Raw genomic sequence first — 20,854 nt, forward strand, 5'->3', positions numbered from 1 at the left:
GAATTGAAAATGGTTTTTCACTCCGAAAAATCATGGAAGATTTTCAGGATATTTTTTATTTATAGGATTTTCAAAAATTGTAGGAAAATTTCGATTCATTTTAAAATATATTTAGAAGTTCTGAAAAAAATGTTAACACACTTCGTTTAAATTACTTGAAATAATTTAAAGTTTTTAATTAAGTTTGAATCTTTTCAAAGCTTCTAAATATCTCTTAAAATTACTTAAATTTTTTCTACAAATTATAAGTGTTTAATTGCTATATATGCTTCAAAGTTTAACAATTTCACTTATAAGTTAAACACTTTTTTAATAGAACAATTAAAATGTAATGAAATAAATGTGGTAAAAATGTGATAAAAATTAAATAATTTAGATTCACAACATTCTAAAAATAAAAACCTTTAATTACGACTATATTATTATTGATTTATTTTTAAGTTGAAAATAGTACAACGCATGTTTACATTTTTTAAAAAATTAAAAATATAAAATTAAAATTTTTTCAAGAGAATGATTAAACATTTTTTTTTAGATCAAACTATAAACCAAAATTACAAGATCTACAAATTATCTTAACAGAAATATTTCATTAAATCCATGTCTATAAATGATAAAACTGTCGAAAATTAATTATCCCGAATAATAAAATTTCCGAACAGTTTATAATATTATATAAATATTATATTTGTATATAATATTATCGAAAATAAATTTCCTGACACTGTAAACTTCCCAAAAAGAAAAATTTTGAAATTATACAATTCCGGAAATAGTCAAATGGCCCAAAATGCGTCTTTTGGTATAAATTTAAATCTTTTTTATTAAAAATTCATCATTAAATTTGAAATTTTTTTTATTGAAAATACAACTATTTCGTTGAGCATTAATGTTTTGTTTTAAGAATGCATCTTTTTTATTAAAAATGCAACAATCTCTTATTAAAGATCATTCTGTTTCCGTAGAAAATAAACTTTTTTATGCAAATTTAACAGTTTTGTAGAAAATTCGTCTTTTGTCTAAAAAATTCAAGAATTTGGTATAAAAAGCAAATATTTGTACAAAATTTAATTGTTTCATAGAAAAGTCATTTGTTTTCAAATTGAAAAGCTTAAATGAAAGTTCAACTTTTTGTTTTGAAATTTATGTATTTGTACAAAATTGATCTTTTTCGGTAGAAAATTAATCTTCTTGTTCCAAAATTCATCTCTTTTGTTAAAAATTCAACTGCTTGATTGAAAATTAAAACTTTTTGTTGAGGATTCAACTATTTTATTCAAAAATCAATATTTTTGATTGAATAATCGAAATTTTATTAAAAAATTGATGCCTATGTTTGGAACTTCATATTGTTTTGTTGAAAATTAACTTTTTTTGGCATGTACTGTTGTCAGTTTTATATTTTTTGTTGGAAATAAAACTTTTTTGTTGAAGTCTCAGGTGTTTCGCTTGAAAATTCCACATTTTGTATGGCATTTTTTTCTTCATTAGCTAAAAAATGTGTTAAAAATTCTTTAATTTCATTAAAAATTCGTCTTTTTTCGTGTTAAATTAATCTTTGTGTTTAAAAATTCTTATTTTTTAGTCCAAAATTTAACTGTTGTTTGACAATTTTTGTATTTTATTGAAAATTCTTCTTTTTTGTAGTAAATTAATATTTTTGATTAGAAATTCATCTTTTTTAGTTCAAAATTAATCTTTTTCTTTAAAAAATCTTTTTTTTTTTACTCGAAAATTCAACTGTTTGGTTGCGAATTCTTCAATTTTATTGAAAATTCTTCTTTTTTCGGTAGTAAATTAATCTGTTTGATTAGAAATTCATTTTTTTTAGTTGAAAATTGAACTTTTTGGTTCATAATAATTCATGAAGTTTGTTAAAAATTCATTTTCTTCGGTACAAAATTAATTTTTTGTTTAAAAATCCATATTTTCGCTTAAAATTCAACAATATCATAGAAATCTTTTCTCTTTCAATTGCGTAACATTTTTTCTATTGAAAATTCAACCATTGTTTTTTAATCAAATGTTTTTGTAGAAAATTATTTGTTTTTAAATTAAAAATTAAGGCTCCTAAATGAAAATTCAGCTGTATGGTGGAAAATTGATTTTTCTTTATGTAAAATTCAACTGTTTCGTTAAAAATTCGTCTTTATCTTAGTTAAATTAATCTTTTTGTTTAAAAATTCTTATTTTTTAGTCGAAAGTGCAACTTTTTGGTTGTGAATTCTTGAATTTTATTGAAAATTCTTCTTCTTTGGTAGCAAATTAATCTTTTTGATTAGAAATTAATCTTTTTTGGAAGAAAATTCGTTTTTTTGGGTAGAAAATTAATTTTTTGTTTGAAAATTCATATTTTTTGTTAAAATTTAACAATGTGATAGAAATCTTTTCTCTTTCACTTGCGTGGCATTTTGTTGTTTATTGAAAATTTAACTTTTTTTCATTAAATGTTTTTTTTAGAAAACTCATTTGTTTTTCAATTAAAAATTAAGGCTCCTAAATGAAAATTCATCATTTAAGATGGAAAATTAGTTTCTTTGGTTGAAAATTTAACTACTGTGTTAATGTTTCATGTATTTTGTCAAAGATGAGGATTTTTTTAGAATAAAATTAATCTTCTTGTTTAAAAATTATTCAATTTGATTCAAAATTCAGCTATTTGGTTAAAAAATTTTTAATTTTATTAAAAATTCGTCTTTTTTTTGTTAAATTAATCTTTTTGTTTAAAAATTCTTATTTTTTAGTCGAAAATTCCACTTTTTGGTTCAGAATTCTTGAATTTTATTTCAAAGTCTTCTTTTTTGGTAGTAAATTAATCTTTTTGTTAAAAAATTCTTACTTTTTAGTAAAAAATTCTTCTGTTTGGTTGAAGGATTCTTGAATTTTATTGAAAATTATTCTTTTTGGATAGTAAATTTATCTTTTTGATTCAAAATTAATATTTTTTAGTTGAAAATTTAACTCTTTGGTTAATAATAATTCTTAGATTTGGTTAAAAACTAGATTTCTCGGTAGAAAATTGATTTTTTTTATTGAAAAATCAATTTTTTTTTATTAAATGTTTTCGTAGAAAACTCATTTTTTTTTAATGAAAAACTAAGGCTCCTAAATGAAAATTCGAATTCTCTATTTTTGTTATAAAAATCTAAATATTTTATTTTAAAAAATTAGAAAATTTTATTTATTTTAAATAAATAAATAATAAATAAATTTATTTATTATTTAAAACATTTGGTTGAAAATGTATGTATTTTATTTTCAATTCATCTTTTTTTTTGAAGAAAATTAATATTCCTAGTTGAAGATTGAAAATTTTTTATAGAATAAAATTAAACTTCTGGTTCGAAAATTTATTTCCTTTATTGAAAATTCCACTGTTTTGTAGAAATCTCAATTTTTTTCGCGTTGAAAATTCATAATTTCAAATGGAAAATTAGTTTCTTTGGTTGTAACTTTAACTATTGTGTTGATGTTTGATTTATTTTGTCAAAGTTGGGTTTTTTTAGAATATAAAATTAATCATCTTGTTTAAAAATTCTTCAATTTTATTAAAAATTCGTTTTTTTTCGTGTTAAATTAATATTTTTGTTTAAAAATTCTTATTTTTTAGTTGAAAATTCAACTTTTTGCTTCATAATTCTTGAAATTTATTAAAAATTCTCTATTTTTGGTAGTAAATTAAACTTTTTGATTCCACATTCATCTTTTAAATTGAAAATTGAACTTTTCGATTCATAATAATTCTTGATTTTGTTAAAAATTCGTTTTTTCGGTATAAAATTAACTTTTTGTTTGAAAATTCATATTTTTGGTTAAAATTCAACAATTTAATAGAAATCTTTTCTCTTTCACTCGTGTAGCATTTTTTTATTGAAAATTCAACTCAATTGTTTTTAAATTTAAAATTTTATTTTTGATTTAATTTAATTTTAAATAAAATTTCAACTTCTCCATTTTTGACATGAAATTTTAAAATTTTTGATACCATTTTTAATTTTTATTGAATCAAAAATCTTTCATGGCTGAAAATTAGTCTTTTACAGAAAAAAATTAATCTTCTGATGCGAAAATTCATCTCTTTTACAGAAAATTCAACTGTATGGTAGAAACTTTTTTTCCTTATCTCCTCAAAAATCTTTCGTGGTTGAAAATTCTTTATTTTCATTTGAAAATCCATCTCTTCGAGTTGAGAAAATAAAGGTTTCGATTCTGATCTGAAAATTTCAGAAAATGAATAAAGAAAAAAAAATCTTAGCTGAATTTGATTTATTAAAAATAGTTAGGAAGAACACTCAGTATTCCGCAACTTAAAAACAAGACTCGTAGAAAATAAAAGAGCACTGGTTACATCTTTTTCATAATTTACAATTAAAAACGATTCTGTCGTCCCGAAAAAAAGGGCAAAAGGAATAGAAAAATGGCTCTTTTTCGATTTTCAAATCGGCCGAGGCGCAGTGTTTTTAACATGAATATATTGTTCAAAAAATTCCTGAAGCGAGTGCCACTTGTGAGGAGCACCCACACATAACTTGGAGGAAAGTGCGTCTTTCACATAGAAACCGAAAAAAAAGGATATCAAAATGTACCAAAAAACTGGATGGAGCAGAACGTACTTCACTGCCGTCCAAAGAATCCACCAGTTACTTTTTCTGCAATAATATACACATTTTTTACTCGATTTTCCGAATTTATATAATTTTTTTCAACAAATTTTAATTTGACAATTTTTTTTTATTTATTGAACATTTATTTATTGAATTTATTGAAAATTGGAAGAAAAAAATAGCCTAAAATGTTGCACAATTCGACACACTTTGTGGAAAACCAATTATATTTTCTGAGCGAAATTTTCGGTTCCTTAAACTAATGTTATTAAAGTTTTATAAACAAATTTCAATATTTACTTTATAAGTTATTCTATAATGTATAAAGTATCAAAATTACTGTTTATTTAATTTCTTAAATTATATGCATATATTTTTATTATTATTATTATTAAAAAGGAACATTTTTGGTTGAAAATTTATTGTTTTTAACTAAAAAAAATTAACCGGTTTCGGTAGAAAGTGCATCAGTTTTTGGAAATTTAAAGTTTTAATTTAAAAAAGTAATGTTTCGAAAACTCATCATTTTTAGTTGAAAATTACACTTTTTTCAAATTTGTAGCTTGTATGTTTATATCTTTAGTTGCAAATTCGTGTAATTGGTTGAAAATTCAACTTATTTCTTGAAAATTTATTCTTTTTCTTGAAAATTAATTTTTTTAACTGAAATTTCATCTCTTATAACAAAAATTAAAATTTTTTTGTTAAAAATGCAACTGTTTGGTGAAAAATTAATCTTTTTTGGGTAATCTTTCAACTATTTTGTCGAAAATTAGTAATTGTTGGTTGCAAAGTGATCCTTTTTAGTTATAAATTAAATTGGTTTATAGAAAATTCATATTTTTGGCTTTGAAATTAAACTCTTTTGTTAAAAATATTTTTTTTTTTAGTTGTAAATTTTATCTCTTTTAACAGAAATTAATAATTTTGTATTAATCATTTAACTGCTTTTCGAAAATTCATCATTTTTGGTTGAAAATTGATTTTTTAATCTAATTTTTTTAATTATTCCAATTTTGGTTGTTCATTTATTATTTTTAGCTAAAAAAAGGAACCTATTTCGGTAGAAAATTATCTTTTTTTTAATAAATTGACTTTTTATAGGAAAAAATTAATATTTTTTTGTTGAAAACGCAACTTTTTGGTTACAAATTTTGTCGAAAATTAACCATTTTCGGTTGAAAATTGATTTTTTTCAGCTTTTTGGCTTTTAAATTAAACTCTTTAGTTGCAATTTCGTGTTGTTGGTTGAAAATTCAACTATTTTCTTGAAAATTTATTCTTTTTCTTGAAAATTAATTTGTTTAAATGAAAATTAATTTATTCCAATCTTGGTTGAAATTTCGTTTGAAATTTCATCTCTTTTAACAGAAATTTAAATTTTTTGTTAAAAATGCAACTGTTTGCTTATAAATTAATCTTCAAAATTGATTTTTTTTATCTAATTTTTTTTTAAATTATTGCAATTCCTATTGAAAATTGATTATTTTTAGCTGAAAAAATAACCTATTTCGATAGGAAATTCATTTCTTTTTTCAAAATATTACTTTTTAAATGAGAAAATTAATATTTTTTGTTATAAATGCAACTAGTTTATTGAAAATTAATCTGTTTTGATTGGCTATTTAACAATTTTTTCGAAAATTTATCATTTTAGGTTGAAAATTGATTTCTTTTAATCTAATTTTTTTTAATTACTTCAATTTTGGATCTCAATTTATTGTTTTTTTAGCTAAAAAATTGACCAATTTCGGTAGAAAATTAATATCTTTTTGTTAAAAATGCAACTGCTTGGTTAAAACTTAATCTGTTTTGGGTAAACATTCAACTATTTTTTCGAAAAATTAGCATTTTTCGTTGAAAATTAATTTTTTTCCACTTTAAGGCTTGTAAATTTATTTCTTTGGTTACAAATTCGTGTTTTTAGTTGAAGATTCATCGATTTTCCTGAAAATTAATTTTTTTAACTGAAAATGAAATTGTACTAATTTTGGTTGTCAATTTATTGTTTAAATTAAATTCTTTTATTAAAAACCTCTTTTTTTAGATAGAAATTTTATTTCTTTTAACAAAAATTTCAGCCTTTTTTGTCAAAAATGCAACTGTTTGGTTAAAAATTAATATGTTTGGGTTAATTATTCAACTATTTTTCGAAAATTCATCATTTTTGGTTGAAAATCGATTTTTTTTTTTTTTTAATTATTCTAATTCCTATTGAAAATTCATTATTTTTAGGTAAAAAATTAACCTATTTTGGTAGAAAATTCATCTCTGTTTTTTTTTATTTTACTTTTTAAATGAGAAAATTAATATTTTTTTGTTAAAAATACAACTGATTTGTGGAAAATTAATTAATGTGGAAAACAAAATCCGTTTTTTTTATAAAGTTTATCTATCTAAATATAAATTTCATTTTTTTTTTAAATGCTACTTTATGGTCAAAAATTCATCTGTTTTGGGTAATCATACAACTACTTTTTTTTTAATTCATCATTTTCTTTAAAATTAATTTTTTTAACTAAGAATTAATTTTTTTAACTGACAGTTAAATTCTTCAAACTTTGGTTGAAAGCTAATTGTTTTTAGCTGCAAAAATAACCTATTTCGGTAGAAAATTCAACTCTTTCGTTGAAAATTGGTATTTTTAGTTTGAAAGTTCATCTCTTTCAATGGAAATTTCAATTTTTTTTTGGTCGAAAATTCGTCATTTTTGGTTCAAAATGCTTTTTATCAAATTTTTTAAAATAATTACAATTTTAGTTGTCAATTTATTGTTTTTAGCTGAAAAATTAACCTATTTCGGTAGAAAATTCATCTCTTTTTTAAATCTTTGACTTTTGAAATTAAACAATTACAAATTTTTTGATAAAAACGCAACTGCTTTGTTAAAAGTTAATTTGTTTTGGTAGCTCAATTTTTTTATCTCAAGTATTTTTTCGAAAATTCATTATTTTTGGATAAAAATTCATATTTTCTCAAAAATTCGTCATTTTTGGTTCCAAATTAATTTTTTATCTCAAAATTTCACTTTTATAGTTTCGATTGAAAAATTATATTTTTAGTTAAAAATATAACTAATTTATAGAAAATTCATCTTTTTGTCTTGAGAATTTAAATACTTTATTAGAATTTCGTTTTTTTTTTTGTTGAAAATTAACTTTTTTAACTAAAAACTTAACCATTAAATTTTTAGTTGAAGCTGATCGTCTTTAGCTGAAAAATAAAACTATTTCGGAAATAGTTAAACTAGTTTATTGAAAATTCGTCTTTTGGGTACTGAAATTGATCTCTTTTATGAAATTTTTTTTTTTATTGTTAAAAATGAAACTATTGGGTTAAAAACTAATTTTTTTGATTGATCATTCAACTATTTTGTGGAAAATTCGTCATTTTATGTAGAAATTTAATTTTCTTAACTCAAAATTTAATTATTATAGTTTTATGTTTCACAAAGATATTTTGAGTTAAAAATTCAACTGCTTTGTAGAAAATTTGTATTTTATTCATTAAAAATACATTTTTTTAAAATTAAAATTAATCTGTTTTGGTTGAGGATTCAAATACTTTGTATAAAATTGGACTTTAATTATTAAGAAATTTAAATCTGTGTTTCGGAAATATAAACTATTATGTTTTTATTTTTTTGTTGAAAATTTATGTTTTTTTTTGTGTTGAAAAATTAAGACAAATTAAGTTATCCCTCTGGAGGATAACTTTTTTTTTCTTAATTTATTGTTTCTTTTTTTTTGGTTCAACATATAAAATTTTTAGCTGAAGATTCAAATATTTTGTTTAAAAGTATTTTTTTTTTTGACAAAACTTCCACTCGTTGATTGAAAGATAAACTACTTTCTTAACAATTCGATTTTTATTTGTTGGAAATTTAATTATTTTGTCGAAAATACTTTTATTTGTTGCTTGAAAATTAATCTTTTCAGTTTAAAATTCAACAACTTTAGTAGCAGATTTCTAATTTGAGTTTAAAATTCATCACTTTGGTTAAAACTTCATTTTATTGTATTGAAAATTTATCTTTTTAGTGGAAAATGCAACTATTTTATTAAAAATTCATCGTCGTCGTTTAAAATTTATTTTCTTGTTTTGACTGAAAATTTAACCATTCCATTTTGGTTCGAAAATAATTTTTTTTATTAAAAATTCATATTTTTGCTTTAAAAATTCAACTGTTTTGTAGAAACTTGGTCTTTTTGGCTTCAAAATGCAACAATTCAGTTGAAATTTGTTGTTTTTCTTGACTGAAAAATTATTAATGGTGAAAGATTTAGCTCATGTTGAAAAAATGAAACTTTTTAGTCAAGGATTTCAACTATTTTGTTAGAAAGTAATCTTTTCTGGTGAAAAATTAAACTCCTTTGTTTAAAAATAAATTAATTTGTTAAAAATTTCCTTTTTTTTGAAAAGTCATTTATTTTTTATTTCAAATTATTTTTTGTAACTAGAAATGTATCTATTTAACTTTCGCCTTGAAAATCGATAATTTTAGTTTAAAATTAAACATTTTTGTAGAAAATTAGATTTATTTCTTTCGATTACTTATTCAGATTCTACTATTTCGTTCAAAATTCTTCTTTCTCAGTAAAATTCAACTATTACTGTTTTGGTTGAAAAGTGATATTTTTTATTTAAAAATTCAACTGGTTTATAGAAAATTCGAATTTTTTTTTAATTAATTTTTCTGTTCAAAAATGAAATATTTAAACTGTAAATTTAAAATTAAAACAACTTTGTTACATTTTTTTGGTTAAAGTTTTTTTATTATTAAATAATTATTCCTGATTGAAAATTCATAATTTCTGTCGAAGATTCAACTCTTTGGTTAAAAATGTACCTTTCTTGTTGAAAATTTAAAATTCATACTTTAAATTTTAATAAAGATAAGACTTTTCAAATTAATTTTAAAACAACACCTACATAAATTTAAAAAATATAATATAACAAATAAATATAAAAAAGGTGTGCTGTTCGAAATTTGAAACATTTTAGGCCCTTGAAACTGAAAAATGAAATAAAAAATAAATAAAAAAACAAACCTCAGCTGTGACATTTCATTCGGCATTTTTTCAAGATGTGATGATTCCTCGGCAAAATTCTCGCCCGGATGCAACCAAGTTTCGTCCTCGATGGTCTCACAATTTGAGGAAATAACGTAGTTCGCGGGACTTCGGACGACGTTGTTGTTATTTTCTTCCCTCGAATTTCGTCTCGGCTCAGCTTCCCTTATTTCGCCAATGCTGCTCGAACTGCTACTCGCAACAGATTTTGAATTTAAAATTGATTTTCGCTAGGCGAAAGTGAGCTAAAATCTGTGGGAACCCTTAGGAATGCCAAAAAATTTAAAGGATCCCACAACAAGCCAGATGAGGAATTTTAAAGATCCTGCAAGCACAACAGGAATTGCGAGTCAATATCAAAAGCGAAAAGAGAATCAGAAACTAGCCCGAGAACAAAATTAATTTATTTAAAAAGAGGAATTTCAATTAACGCTTAAAGGGCACACTGGGTGAATTATACCCAGCGACTTATTTGCGCTTAATCAAAACCTATTTTTCTATGTCACGTTCATATAATTCTGGTTTTTATCATTTTTATACGCAGTTTAAGATCAATAAAATAGTATAATCACGCAAAGTACGGTGTTTCATTTTTCATTGAATTGAAGCATTTGTTTTTCAGAATAAATACCTCTTTTGGAACGAACCCTATAAGACTCATTATGTTTTTGAAGCCCCGTATCTCGGAGGTATTCAGGTAAAATTTGAAGTAAAAATATCAAAAACTTCGTAAGTTATGAATTTTAGAGTGAAAGAAGTGATTTTTGGATTTTTTTCCAAAAAGGATTTTTTTAACTACTTTAAATTTCAAAAATTGTTATGAAACCTTTTTCCCCTTAAACTAGATAGATTAAAACTCATTAATTGATTTTCTTGTAAAAAACTATCCAATACCGTTGGCACAGAACACGTTTGAATACCCTTGGGTACGAAACACCCAGTATGCTCTTTATGTATTTTTACGGAAGTGTGCCATTTAAGGGTTAAAAACTATTATAGAATTTTCGGAATTCGCAATAATTCCCCTATTCTCATTTTTTAAAAGAATTCCTCCTCACTGTTTGTGTTTAAAAATGCATTTGTTTGGTTGAAAATTATGTTTTCGTAGAAAACTCAACTATTTGGCTACAAATTTATTTTTTTCGGTTCAAGCTTCATCATTTTAGTTAAAAGTTCATTTCTTTGGTTGAAAATTATGTTTTTTTTACTGAAAATCTAATTATTCTATTTTTGATCGAAAATTTAAATATTTTGATAGAAATTTCATCCTTTTTGGTCAATTCGATGTCTTTTTTCTTGAAAATGTAATTTTTGCATTGAAAATTGACAAATTGGTAAAAAAAATGATATTATTTTGTTGAAAATTTAACTATTTTGTTGGAAATCTCATGCTTTTTTTATAAATTCATTATGTGTGGTTTTTTAAAACGTATTTTTCTAACTGAAACTTGATGAAATGGTTAAAAATTTAATTATTTTGTCGAAAATTCAACTATTTTGTTAAAAATGTATATTTTTTGGTTAAAAATTTTAATTTTTTGATGAAAATTCGTCTTTTTAAAATAGGAATTCGTCGTTTTGGACTTAACCCTTAAAGTGCATTGTGGGTCTCAGGCATCCCAAGAAATTTTCAAACTTTTATAAAGCAGACTTAATTCGAGAAAATTGAGTAAGTGTCGCCATCTAGCTTTAGTTGGAAACACTAACTGTAAGTAAATTTTCGACAAAATAATTACATTTTTAACCAATTCATCAAGTTTCAGTCAGAAAAATAACTTTAAAAAAACACAATAAATTTATTAAAACAAGGAAAGTGGAGGTAAAAAAATCGTGGAGTCTCGAAAACCCAGTGTGCACTTAGTGAGTGAAAAAGTAATTTTGAAGCAAATTTTGTTGTTGAAATTTTATTGATTTTTGTTTACTTTCTAAAGTAAGTATATCACATTAAACGAAATAATTTTTTTTTACTATCTCATACTTTTTTTCTTTGTAGGTGGCTTATTTGTTACGGCAGCGCGTCATGCGAGAGAAGACTGTGGATGTGTTGAATAAAATATAAATGTTAAAATACAGTTATATATGTCTCTTTTTAAATTTCTTGTATTTTTATAGTATTACATGTCGAAGTTTCTCAATTTTTATAATAATAAATCGATCTAAAAGCAAAAAATGTGATTCATCATTTTATCATAAAGTTGACTTTTCAACTGTGCAAATAAATATCTTTTTTGAAAGCATCCATGTTGCGATTTTTTTATGGAAGTACACTATTTCAAAAGTACAGTCATAAATTTTTAGGTTAAAATAATTAAAACTTCTTGAGTTATGATTTTTTAAGTAAAAAAAAACCATTTTCTCACTTCTTTTTTTCAATAATTTTTTTAACAAACTTAAAATAAATAAATAGCTATAAAATAAATTCTACATCATAAAAGATACCTTAAACTATATCGGATAATTTTATTGTGGCAAACTATTCAATAGGGATTAAATAATACATGATTTAATACGCTGGGGTATAGAAGACCCACGATGCACTTTACCGTTATTTTTACCATGTATGCACTTTGAAGATTAAAATTAATTTTTGAATAAAAAAAGTAATGTTTTTTGTTTAAAAATTCATCTTTTGTGATTGAAAGTTAATACTTTTTAACTGAAAGTCTACTATTATATTTTTCTTTTTTAAAATGTAATTTTCTAACTGGATATTGATAAATTGGTTAACAAAATTTTACTATTTTGTCAAAAATTCAAATATTTTGTTAAGAAAATTTTTCTTAATCGAAAATTCAAATGTTTTGTTGAAAATTTAACTATTTTAGTAGAAATCTTATCCTTTTTTATAAATTTATTAAGTGGTTTTTTTTAAATTCATGTTTCTAACTGAAACTTGATGAATTGATTAAAAATTTAATTATTTTGTCGAAAATTCAACTATTTTGTTTGAAACTTATCTTTTTTGGTAGAAAATTTTATTGTTTGGTTGAAAATTTGTCTTTTTAAATAAAAAATTCCTCCTTTTGGATTTAAAATTCATTTTTTGGTAAGAAAGTAATCTTTTTTGTTAAAAATTCATCTTTCGTGGTTGAAAATTTAATACTTTTTAACTAAAAGTCTACTAGTATATTTTTGATTTGGAATCTTATTCTGTTAAAAATTTGTTTGCTCTTTTGTAGAAAACTCAACTATTTGATTAAAAATTAATTTTTTTCGGTTGAGGATTCATCTTTTTTTTTTATTGAAAATCTAATTATTCTATTTTCGATCAAAAATGATTTTTTTTTGTTAAATAATTAACTATTTTGGTAGAAATCTCATCCTTTTTGGTAAATTCGATGTCTTTTTTTCTTGAAAATATATTTTTCTAACAGAAAATTGATAAATTGGTTAAATTTTTTTTCAATTATTTTGTCGAAAATTTAAACATTTTGTTAAGGAATTTTTTCTTGTTCAAAAATTCGAATGTTTTGTTGAAAATTCGCCTTTTTGGATTTAAAATTCATCTTTTATGGTTGAAAGTTATACTTTTTAACTTAAAGTTTATTGCAAATTTTACTATTTCTTTTTGCAAATGCTACCTTTAGTTAAAAATTTATTAATTTTTTAAAGTTAAAGATTCGTCTTTTTCATTTAAAAATTCAAATATCTAGGTAGAAAATTAACTTTGCTTGTTAAAAATTTATATTTTGGTATTTAAAATTCAACTGGAACCTTTCTTGTTTCAAAATTCAACTTTTTTTTAATTTCTAGTTGAAAATTCAACTACTTGGTTGAAAGTTGGACTACTTTCTTAAAAAATCATTTTATTGTTTTAAATAGTATTTAATGTAACTATTCCGTTTTTATTATAAAATCAATCTTTGTTATTGAAAATTCAACAACTTGAGTAAAAGGCAATCTGCGTAGCTAAAAATTAATTTTTTTGTTAGAACATTGAAAATTAACTATTTTTTTGAAAATTGTTTTTTTTTCTCTTTTTTATAAAAAAATTAATTGTTTCAATTAAAAACATATTTATTCAACTTTTGGTTATAAATTAATTTCCTGCTGATAATTTATATTTTTAAGTTAAAAATGCTTTTTTTCGTTCAAAAATTTATGTACTTATGAATTTATTTATGAAAACACAACTGTTTTGTTGAAAACTTAATTATTTTGTTAAAAATAATTATTATTTGTTGAAAGTTTAGAGTAATTAATTTATAGTTGAACTCGCTTTGCTAAAACTTCATTTTTTCGTTTGAAGATTAAAATTTTAGTGAGAAAAATCATACCCTTGGTTGAAACGTAAATTTTTTATTAAAAATGTAAATTTTGTTGTAGAAAATTCAACTGTATATAGGTTAAAAATTCAGCTATTCCGTAAAAAAATTGAACAATTTTCTTAAAAATTCAATTACTTTGTTTAAAATAAAACTATTTTGTAAAAAAAACATCTTCTTTTGTCAAAAATTTAACTGTTTTCTTGAAAATTCATCTTTTTGGAATAAAAAAATGATCCTCTTGAATTAAAAATTCAACTGCCTTCTAAAAAAGTTGCCATTTTAGATTGGAAATTCAATCATTTGGTTGAAAATTCAACTACTGACTTTTGTTTGCTTGAAAAATCGTATTTTTACTTGAAATTTTATTATTTATTTATTGAAAAATCTATCGGATGAAAATTAAACTCTGTCGCTGATAATTCGTATTTTTGTTATAAAAATGTATCACTTTTGGTAGTAATTTGATCTTTTTTGTTAAAAAATGCAACTGTTTGGATGAAAATTAATTTTGTTAGTAAAAAATTAGTCTCCGGGGTTGATAATTCATCTGCTGAGTTAAACATTTCCCTGTTTTGTTGAAAATTAATTTCTCTTGATAAAAACTGAACTATTTAGTTAAATTTTTTTTATTTTTGTAGAAAATTAATCTTCTTGGTCGAAAATTAAACTAGTTAGTTGAATATTGATGGTATTTGATAAATATTCATCATTTCAGTTAAAAAATCATTTGCTTGAATGAAAATGTAACTATCCCAATACTTGTGGTTTCCAAATTTATCTTTTTCAGTTTAAAATTAATTTATTCTGTCGGAAAATCATCTTTGTTAGGCTGAAAATTCAGCTTTTTCACTGAAAATTAATATTTTTGGGTTCAAAATTAAACTTTTTTTACAGGAAATTCATCTTTTTGGCTTACAACTTTAATTATTTGATTAAAAATTCATTTTATTAGTTAACAAATTTTGGCTTGACTGGAAACCTTTCTGTGCTGAGCTGAATTTTTTTTTAATACAACTATTTGGTTGCAAATCCATCTTTCTTGTTTAAAATTAATCTTTTCAGGTTTTTAAATGAAAAAACGTGAAAAATTGTAGGAAATTATTTATACTATTTGGCGTTTAACTATTTGAATGAAAACTAATTTTTTTAATTAAAACCCACATTTTTAAATTGATAATTCAATTTTTTAACTGTTAATTAAAATATTATCTTCTTTTTTGGACATTTAACTTTCTTTATACAAATTTAATCTTTTTAGTTGAAAATTTACCTGTTTGGTTAGATATTTCATTATGTTGTTGAAAATTTGTTTAATTTCGATGAAAATTAATTTTTCTACTGGATACTTAACTATTCTACTTTAACTTCTATTTTAAATTCTACTCTTTTTTTAAAAATTAGGCTATTTTTTGTTCCTTTAAAATGTATCTTTTTTAGTTCAAAATTCATCTTTTGAGTTGAAAATTCAATTATTTGCTTAAATATGAATATTTTTGCAAAATGATTCATCATTTTAGTTAAAAATTGATTTCTTTACATTTAAATTGAAATATTGAATTTTTTGTCGCCAATTTATTGTTTTTCGATATTAATTTAATCTTCTTGGTTGAAAATTGAATTTTCTCGTTGAGAGATTTTTTTACTTAAAATTCAACTATTCTATTTTTTCATAAAAATTCATTTTTTTGGCAACTAAAAATTTAATTATTCTAGTTTTTATTAAAAATATATCTTTTTTATATAAAATCCAACTTTTGGCCTAAAAATTCAACTATTTGCTTCAAGATTAATTTCTTATCTTTAAAATTAGGTTTAGGTTGAAAATTTGTTTTCATTTAATGAAAATTAATTTTTGTATAAGAAACTCAAATACTCTATTTGAAGTTCTATTCTAAATTCTACTCTTTTTTTGAAAATTTTCTCATTTTTTTGATTTTTGAAAATGTATCTTTTTAAGTTAAAAATTAATTTCTTTAATTGAAAATTTCATTTTTTGTGGGTAATTCATCTTTTTTCAATATGAATTTAATCCTTTAGGTTAAAAATTGAATTTTCTCGTTGAAAGATATATTTTACTGAAAAATTAATTATTCTTTTTTTGTATGAAAATTCATTTCGTTGCTAACTAAAAATTTATTTATTCTAGTTTTGATTGAAAATGTATATTTTTTTGTTAGAAATTCATTTTTTTTGTTACATTTTTTTTAGAAAATTTAACTTTTGGGCTGTAAATGTAACTATTTGGTTAAAAATTCATTTCTTTTGTTCAAAATTTAGTTTTTTACTGACAATATAAATATTCTATTTTTGGTTAAAAAATCATTTGTTTTGTTGAAAATTTGTATGTTTTATTTAAAAATGTATGTATTTATTTAAAGATTTTTTAGTTATTTGTTGTATAAAATAAATCTTGTATGTTGTAAATTTATCTATTTGATTAAAAAAATATTTTTTTTGTAATATTCATCATTTAAGTTTAAAAAAATATATAATAAAAAAATCATTTATTTTAAAACAATTTAGATCCATTTTAGTCAAAAATTTCATTTTTTTTTTAAATTCATTTTTCTACCTGGGAATTTAATTATTGTATTCATGGTTGAAAATTTATCTTCTTCTGGTAAAATTTCATGCATTTTGTTGAATATTCGTTTGTTTTTTTCTTTAGAAAACTAAAATATTTCATTAAAAATCAAGTTTTTCGCTGAAAATGTAACTATTCAATTTTTTTTTTTTTTTGAAAACTGGTTTGTTTGGTTTAAAATGTAACTATTTTTGGTTAAAAATTCATTCGTTTGTTTGAAAATTTAAATATTATGCTCAAAAATTTGTTTTCGTTCGTTGAAAATTGAAATATTATAGTCAAACACTCGTTGTATTTTTTTTTTCTAATTGAGAATTTAATTATTCGAGCTTGAGTAGAAAATCGATCTTTTTTAGTTCAATTCTTTGAGATTATATAAAATTACAAAATAAATAAAATCCTTAAAATTATTTCAGATTTCTCTACCAAATTTCTGGTCCTCTTTGATTTGAAAGCGGATATGAAGCATTAGGCAAATAAAAAAAAACTTACTCTGTCCGAACAAGTTTTTCATTTTCCCATTTTTGAGTTTCATGACTCAGCGAAGGTCTTCTGAAAGTAACGCGGCCCGACACAGAATTCCTTTGCCTGGGACCCTCCTAAATAAAAAATAAATAAAAAATATTCTCATTACAAAATCGAATGCCAAAATAAATTTATTACAGTTTCAGGTCCCAAAGTTTAAATCCAAATATCCATTTATAAAATCGTAAACCAGTGGCATGCAATTAAAAAATAATTATTATCATAAACAAAAAGAAGCGGCATTGGAAGCATAAATATTACGAATTGCACTAAATAAGCATAATGAAACATCGATTCCATTGATCCCAAAAATAAAAAAAAGCAGTCGATTAATGTTAAAATAAAATTATTAATCTCCGGGCATCCAGTTTAATTCGCATCTAGGTTGCAGAAAGCTGCATGTTATCAGCAATAAGTAAAAATTAATAAAATTAAATATCTATTAGAATAATTTAATATTTAAAAAAATAAAAATTAGGACTCCATTAATCTAGTGAGCAAACTCGTTGCCTTTAGATCTTGCTGACTTCCCAAGGGTCTGGATATCGCTGCAATACTAGCTCTTCTTCTAGCCATCTAAAAAAAAATTAAACGAGAGAAAACCCTATTAATTTAAAAATGATCGCAGAGTGAATAAAAAAATCAAAAGAAGCGCTGAGTGCAAGACTAAGCGTTAATTTTCAATCTAGGAATGATTCTTATAATTTTTAAAATTCAATAGAAAAAAAGCTCAAGACGTCAAAATATTTTTTAAATTTAATAGAGGCTTCACAGTGACCCTAAGAAATATTTAATGTCAAATAGGGTTCTTAAAATCAACAAATACTGATTTAATATAATAATATAATTATTATATTATATGAATAGAAAAAGTAAATTGAGACGAAAAAATTATTTTCATAATTTTGATTTCTACGGATTTTTAGAGATTTTACAGTTATTTTAAATATTTCTATAATTATAATAAAAAAAACTAGATTAAAATACTAAATTCTTCAAATTTTGATTTTTTTCAGAAATATTTAGTTTTCTTATTTTAATTATGGCCTGCAATTAATTATGTTTAATGCGATAAAAATAAGTTTTTATTAGAAACTTAAAATTTCGTAAGCGTGAATATAGAGAATATAGAATATATAAATGAATACATTTTGTAAGCTTTCGAAAATAATAAAAATGCCAAAAGATCTCGAGAATTTTACAAAAATTACAAACAATTTTAAGAGATTTCAAAGGTTTTAGAGTTATTTAAACCATATTCTATTTTTTTAAAGCATGAGACCTTTAAATTCTTGAAATTATAACTTTTTTTTAATATTCAGTTTGCTTATTATAATTATAGTATTTTGTAGTTTTATAGTATACGAAAGGATTAATTAATCTCTTTAAATCAATTTTCTACCAAAATAATAGAATTTGGAACCCAACAAGACGAGTTTACAACAAAGAACTTAAATTTTTAACAAAAGCAGATTAATCTGAAACTAAAAATATCAATTTTCAATTAAAAAGTTAATTTTTAACAAAAGAAATTAATCTTCAATTAAAAAAAAAATACATTTTTGAGGAAACTGGAACTTAGATTTTTAGTTAAACAACAGCAACTAATTTTCAACTAAAAACGGATTTTTAACAAAATAGTTAATTTTCGAACTAAACAAATAAATTTTCAAGTAAAACTCTTACTAACAAAAACGTGAATTTTTATTAAATAGTTGAATTTTTAAGCCGAAAAGACGAATTCCCTACTATTTTTTAACCATAACAGATTAAATTTGTACTCGAAATAATCCATTTTCAATAAAAGAAAACTTAATTTTTCACAACATAAATATTAATTTAAAAAGATACATTTTAAAGCAAACATAGACCTTACATTTTCATTTTAAAAAACTAATTTTTAACAAAACAGTTAGCAATCTTATAACAGAAAATGAATTTTTACCTAAAATTGTGACTATATAATTTTTAAAAACTATTTTTTAATGAAATAGTTGAATTTTCAACGTAAAAACATGCATTTTCTACAAAACAGTTAATTTTTTAAACAAACAAAACTATTTTTCGACCAAAACAGATTAAATTTCCACTCGAAAATATCAATTTCCAATAGAAAAAATGAATTTTCAACCAAAAATTAATTTTCAACTAAAAAGGATACATATTTGAGGAAAAAAGGCAACTAATTTTCAACTAAGAAAACTTTTTTTTAATAGAATAGTTAGTTTTCTAACTAAACAAATAAATTTTTAACTACAATTGTTACTAACAAAAAAATGAATTTTTATTTAAAAAATTGAATTTTTAAGCCATTAAGACGAATTTCCTACAAAACACTAAGTTTTCAAACAAAAAAAAACTAATTTTCAACCAAAACAGATTGAATTTTCATTCGAAAAAATCAATTTTCAATAGGAAAAGATCATTTTCAACCAAAGAAATTAATTTTCAATTAAAAAAGATACATTTATGAGAAAAAATAGAACTTAGATTTTCAGTTAAACAGCAGTAACTAATTTTCAACTAAAATTGCTACTAACAAAAAAATGAATTTTTATTAAACAATTGTATTTTTAAGCCAAAAAGACGAATTGCCTAAGAAACACTTAAGTTTTCAAACAAAACAAAAATTAGTTTCCAATCAGAACAAATTAAATTTCTTCTCAAAATAATAAATTTTTAAGAAAAAAGCTTAATTCTTAAGAACAAAAATATTCATTCAAAAAGATCATTTTTTAAGCCAAAATGTAATTACATTTTCTATAAAAAAAAACTTATTTTCAGCTTAAAAATGAATTTTTAACAAATTAGTTAATTTCTTTAAAAAAAAGAAGCTTTAACTAATATTGTGACTATTTAATAAAAAAAAAAGAATTTTTAATAAAATAGTTGAATTTTTAAGGCGAAAAGACGAATTGCCTACACAAAAGTTAAGTTTTCCAAAAAACGAATTTTCGACAGAATAGTAAGAATTTTCTATCAAGGAAATGATTTTTTAACTAAAAATAGAACAATTAAATTTTCAGTTTGAAAAATTCATTTTCATTGCAAAACAATTTATACCAAAAAGACCAATTTTCGACAAATTGCATGATCTTTGAACAAAATAGTTGAATTTTCAATTAAAAACGATCAATTTTCAACACATTTACTTTTAAGGCTTTTAGCATAACTTATTATAAAAAAATAAAAACGATTCATTCTCGAGTTTATTGAATTAAGAATTAAATGACAATTTTTTCGACTTTAATTTTACAGTAATTGCTTAAAAATTACCTTTTTTGTTGAAATGTTATATTTTCGGGATTTGTAGAAAACTTGTATTTTTGGCCTAAGAATTCAAATATTAGGTGGAATTTTTGTTCATTCGTGACTAAAAAAGATATCTTTTTTGAAAATTCATGTTTTTCTGCAGAAATTTGATCTTTTTGGGTTATAATTGCCACTTTTTGGTTAAAAAGTCATCTTTTTTAGTTGAAGATTCAACTATTTTCGTGAAAATCTGGATTTTTTGGTTGAATTAAACTATTTTTTATTTTAAATTAAAATCTTTGTTGGTTGAAATATTAGCTACTACAGTTTTCGCTGAGAATTAATTTGTTAGAAGAAAAATAATAATCTTGTTTTTAAGTTTATCAATTGATTAAAAATCAATTTTTTGCTTGAAAAATCGTACTTTCTTTTGGTTAAAAATTAATTCTTTTAACTGAAAACCTAAACATATAATGACATTTTCAATTAAAAAATGTTTTTTTTAGTTGCAAATTTGTCTTTTTTGTGAAAAATTATTCTTCCAGATTG

The 20,854-nt window shown here is 22.1% G+C and overlaps 1 protein-coding gene across 4 annotated transcripts in view; it reads right to left on the bottom strand.

Moving 5' to 3' along the window:
- Window positions 1-4,251: 4,251 nt before the first annotated feature.
- The window catches only part of LOC117172561 (lymphoid-restricted membrane protein-like), a 171,718-nt gene continuing 155,115 nt past the window's right edge, over window positions 4,252-20,854 (bottom strand). For 2 of the 4 annotated variants that reach the window (XM_033360620.1, XM_033360619.1), the window contains exons 22-25: window positions 17,564-17,629; window positions 17,021-17,127; window positions 9,656-9,868; window positions 4,252-4,649 (exon numbers count right to left, since the gene is read on the bottom strand). In XM_033360620.1, the coding sequence (XP_033216511.1) occupies window positions 4,436-4,649; window positions 9,656-9,868; window positions 17,021-17,127; window positions 17,564-17,629 (600 nt within the window). In that variant the 3' untranslated portion in view covers window positions 4,252-4,435. The remainder of the gene's footprint in view (window positions 4,650-9,655; window positions 9,869-17,020; window positions 17,128-17,563; window positions 17,630-20,854) is intronic. The other 2 variants (XM_033360622.1, XM_033360621.1) reach the window with 1 other exon arrangement.

The sequence above is a fragment of the Belonocnema kinseyi genome, chromosome 5 (assembly GCF_010883055.1).
Source record: "Belonocnema kinseyi isolate 2016_QV_RU_SX_M_011 chromosome 5, B_treatae_v1, whole genome shotgun sequence".
NCBI lineage: Eukaryota > Metazoa > Arthropoda > Insecta > Hymenoptera > Cynipidae > Belonocnema > Belonocnema kinseyi.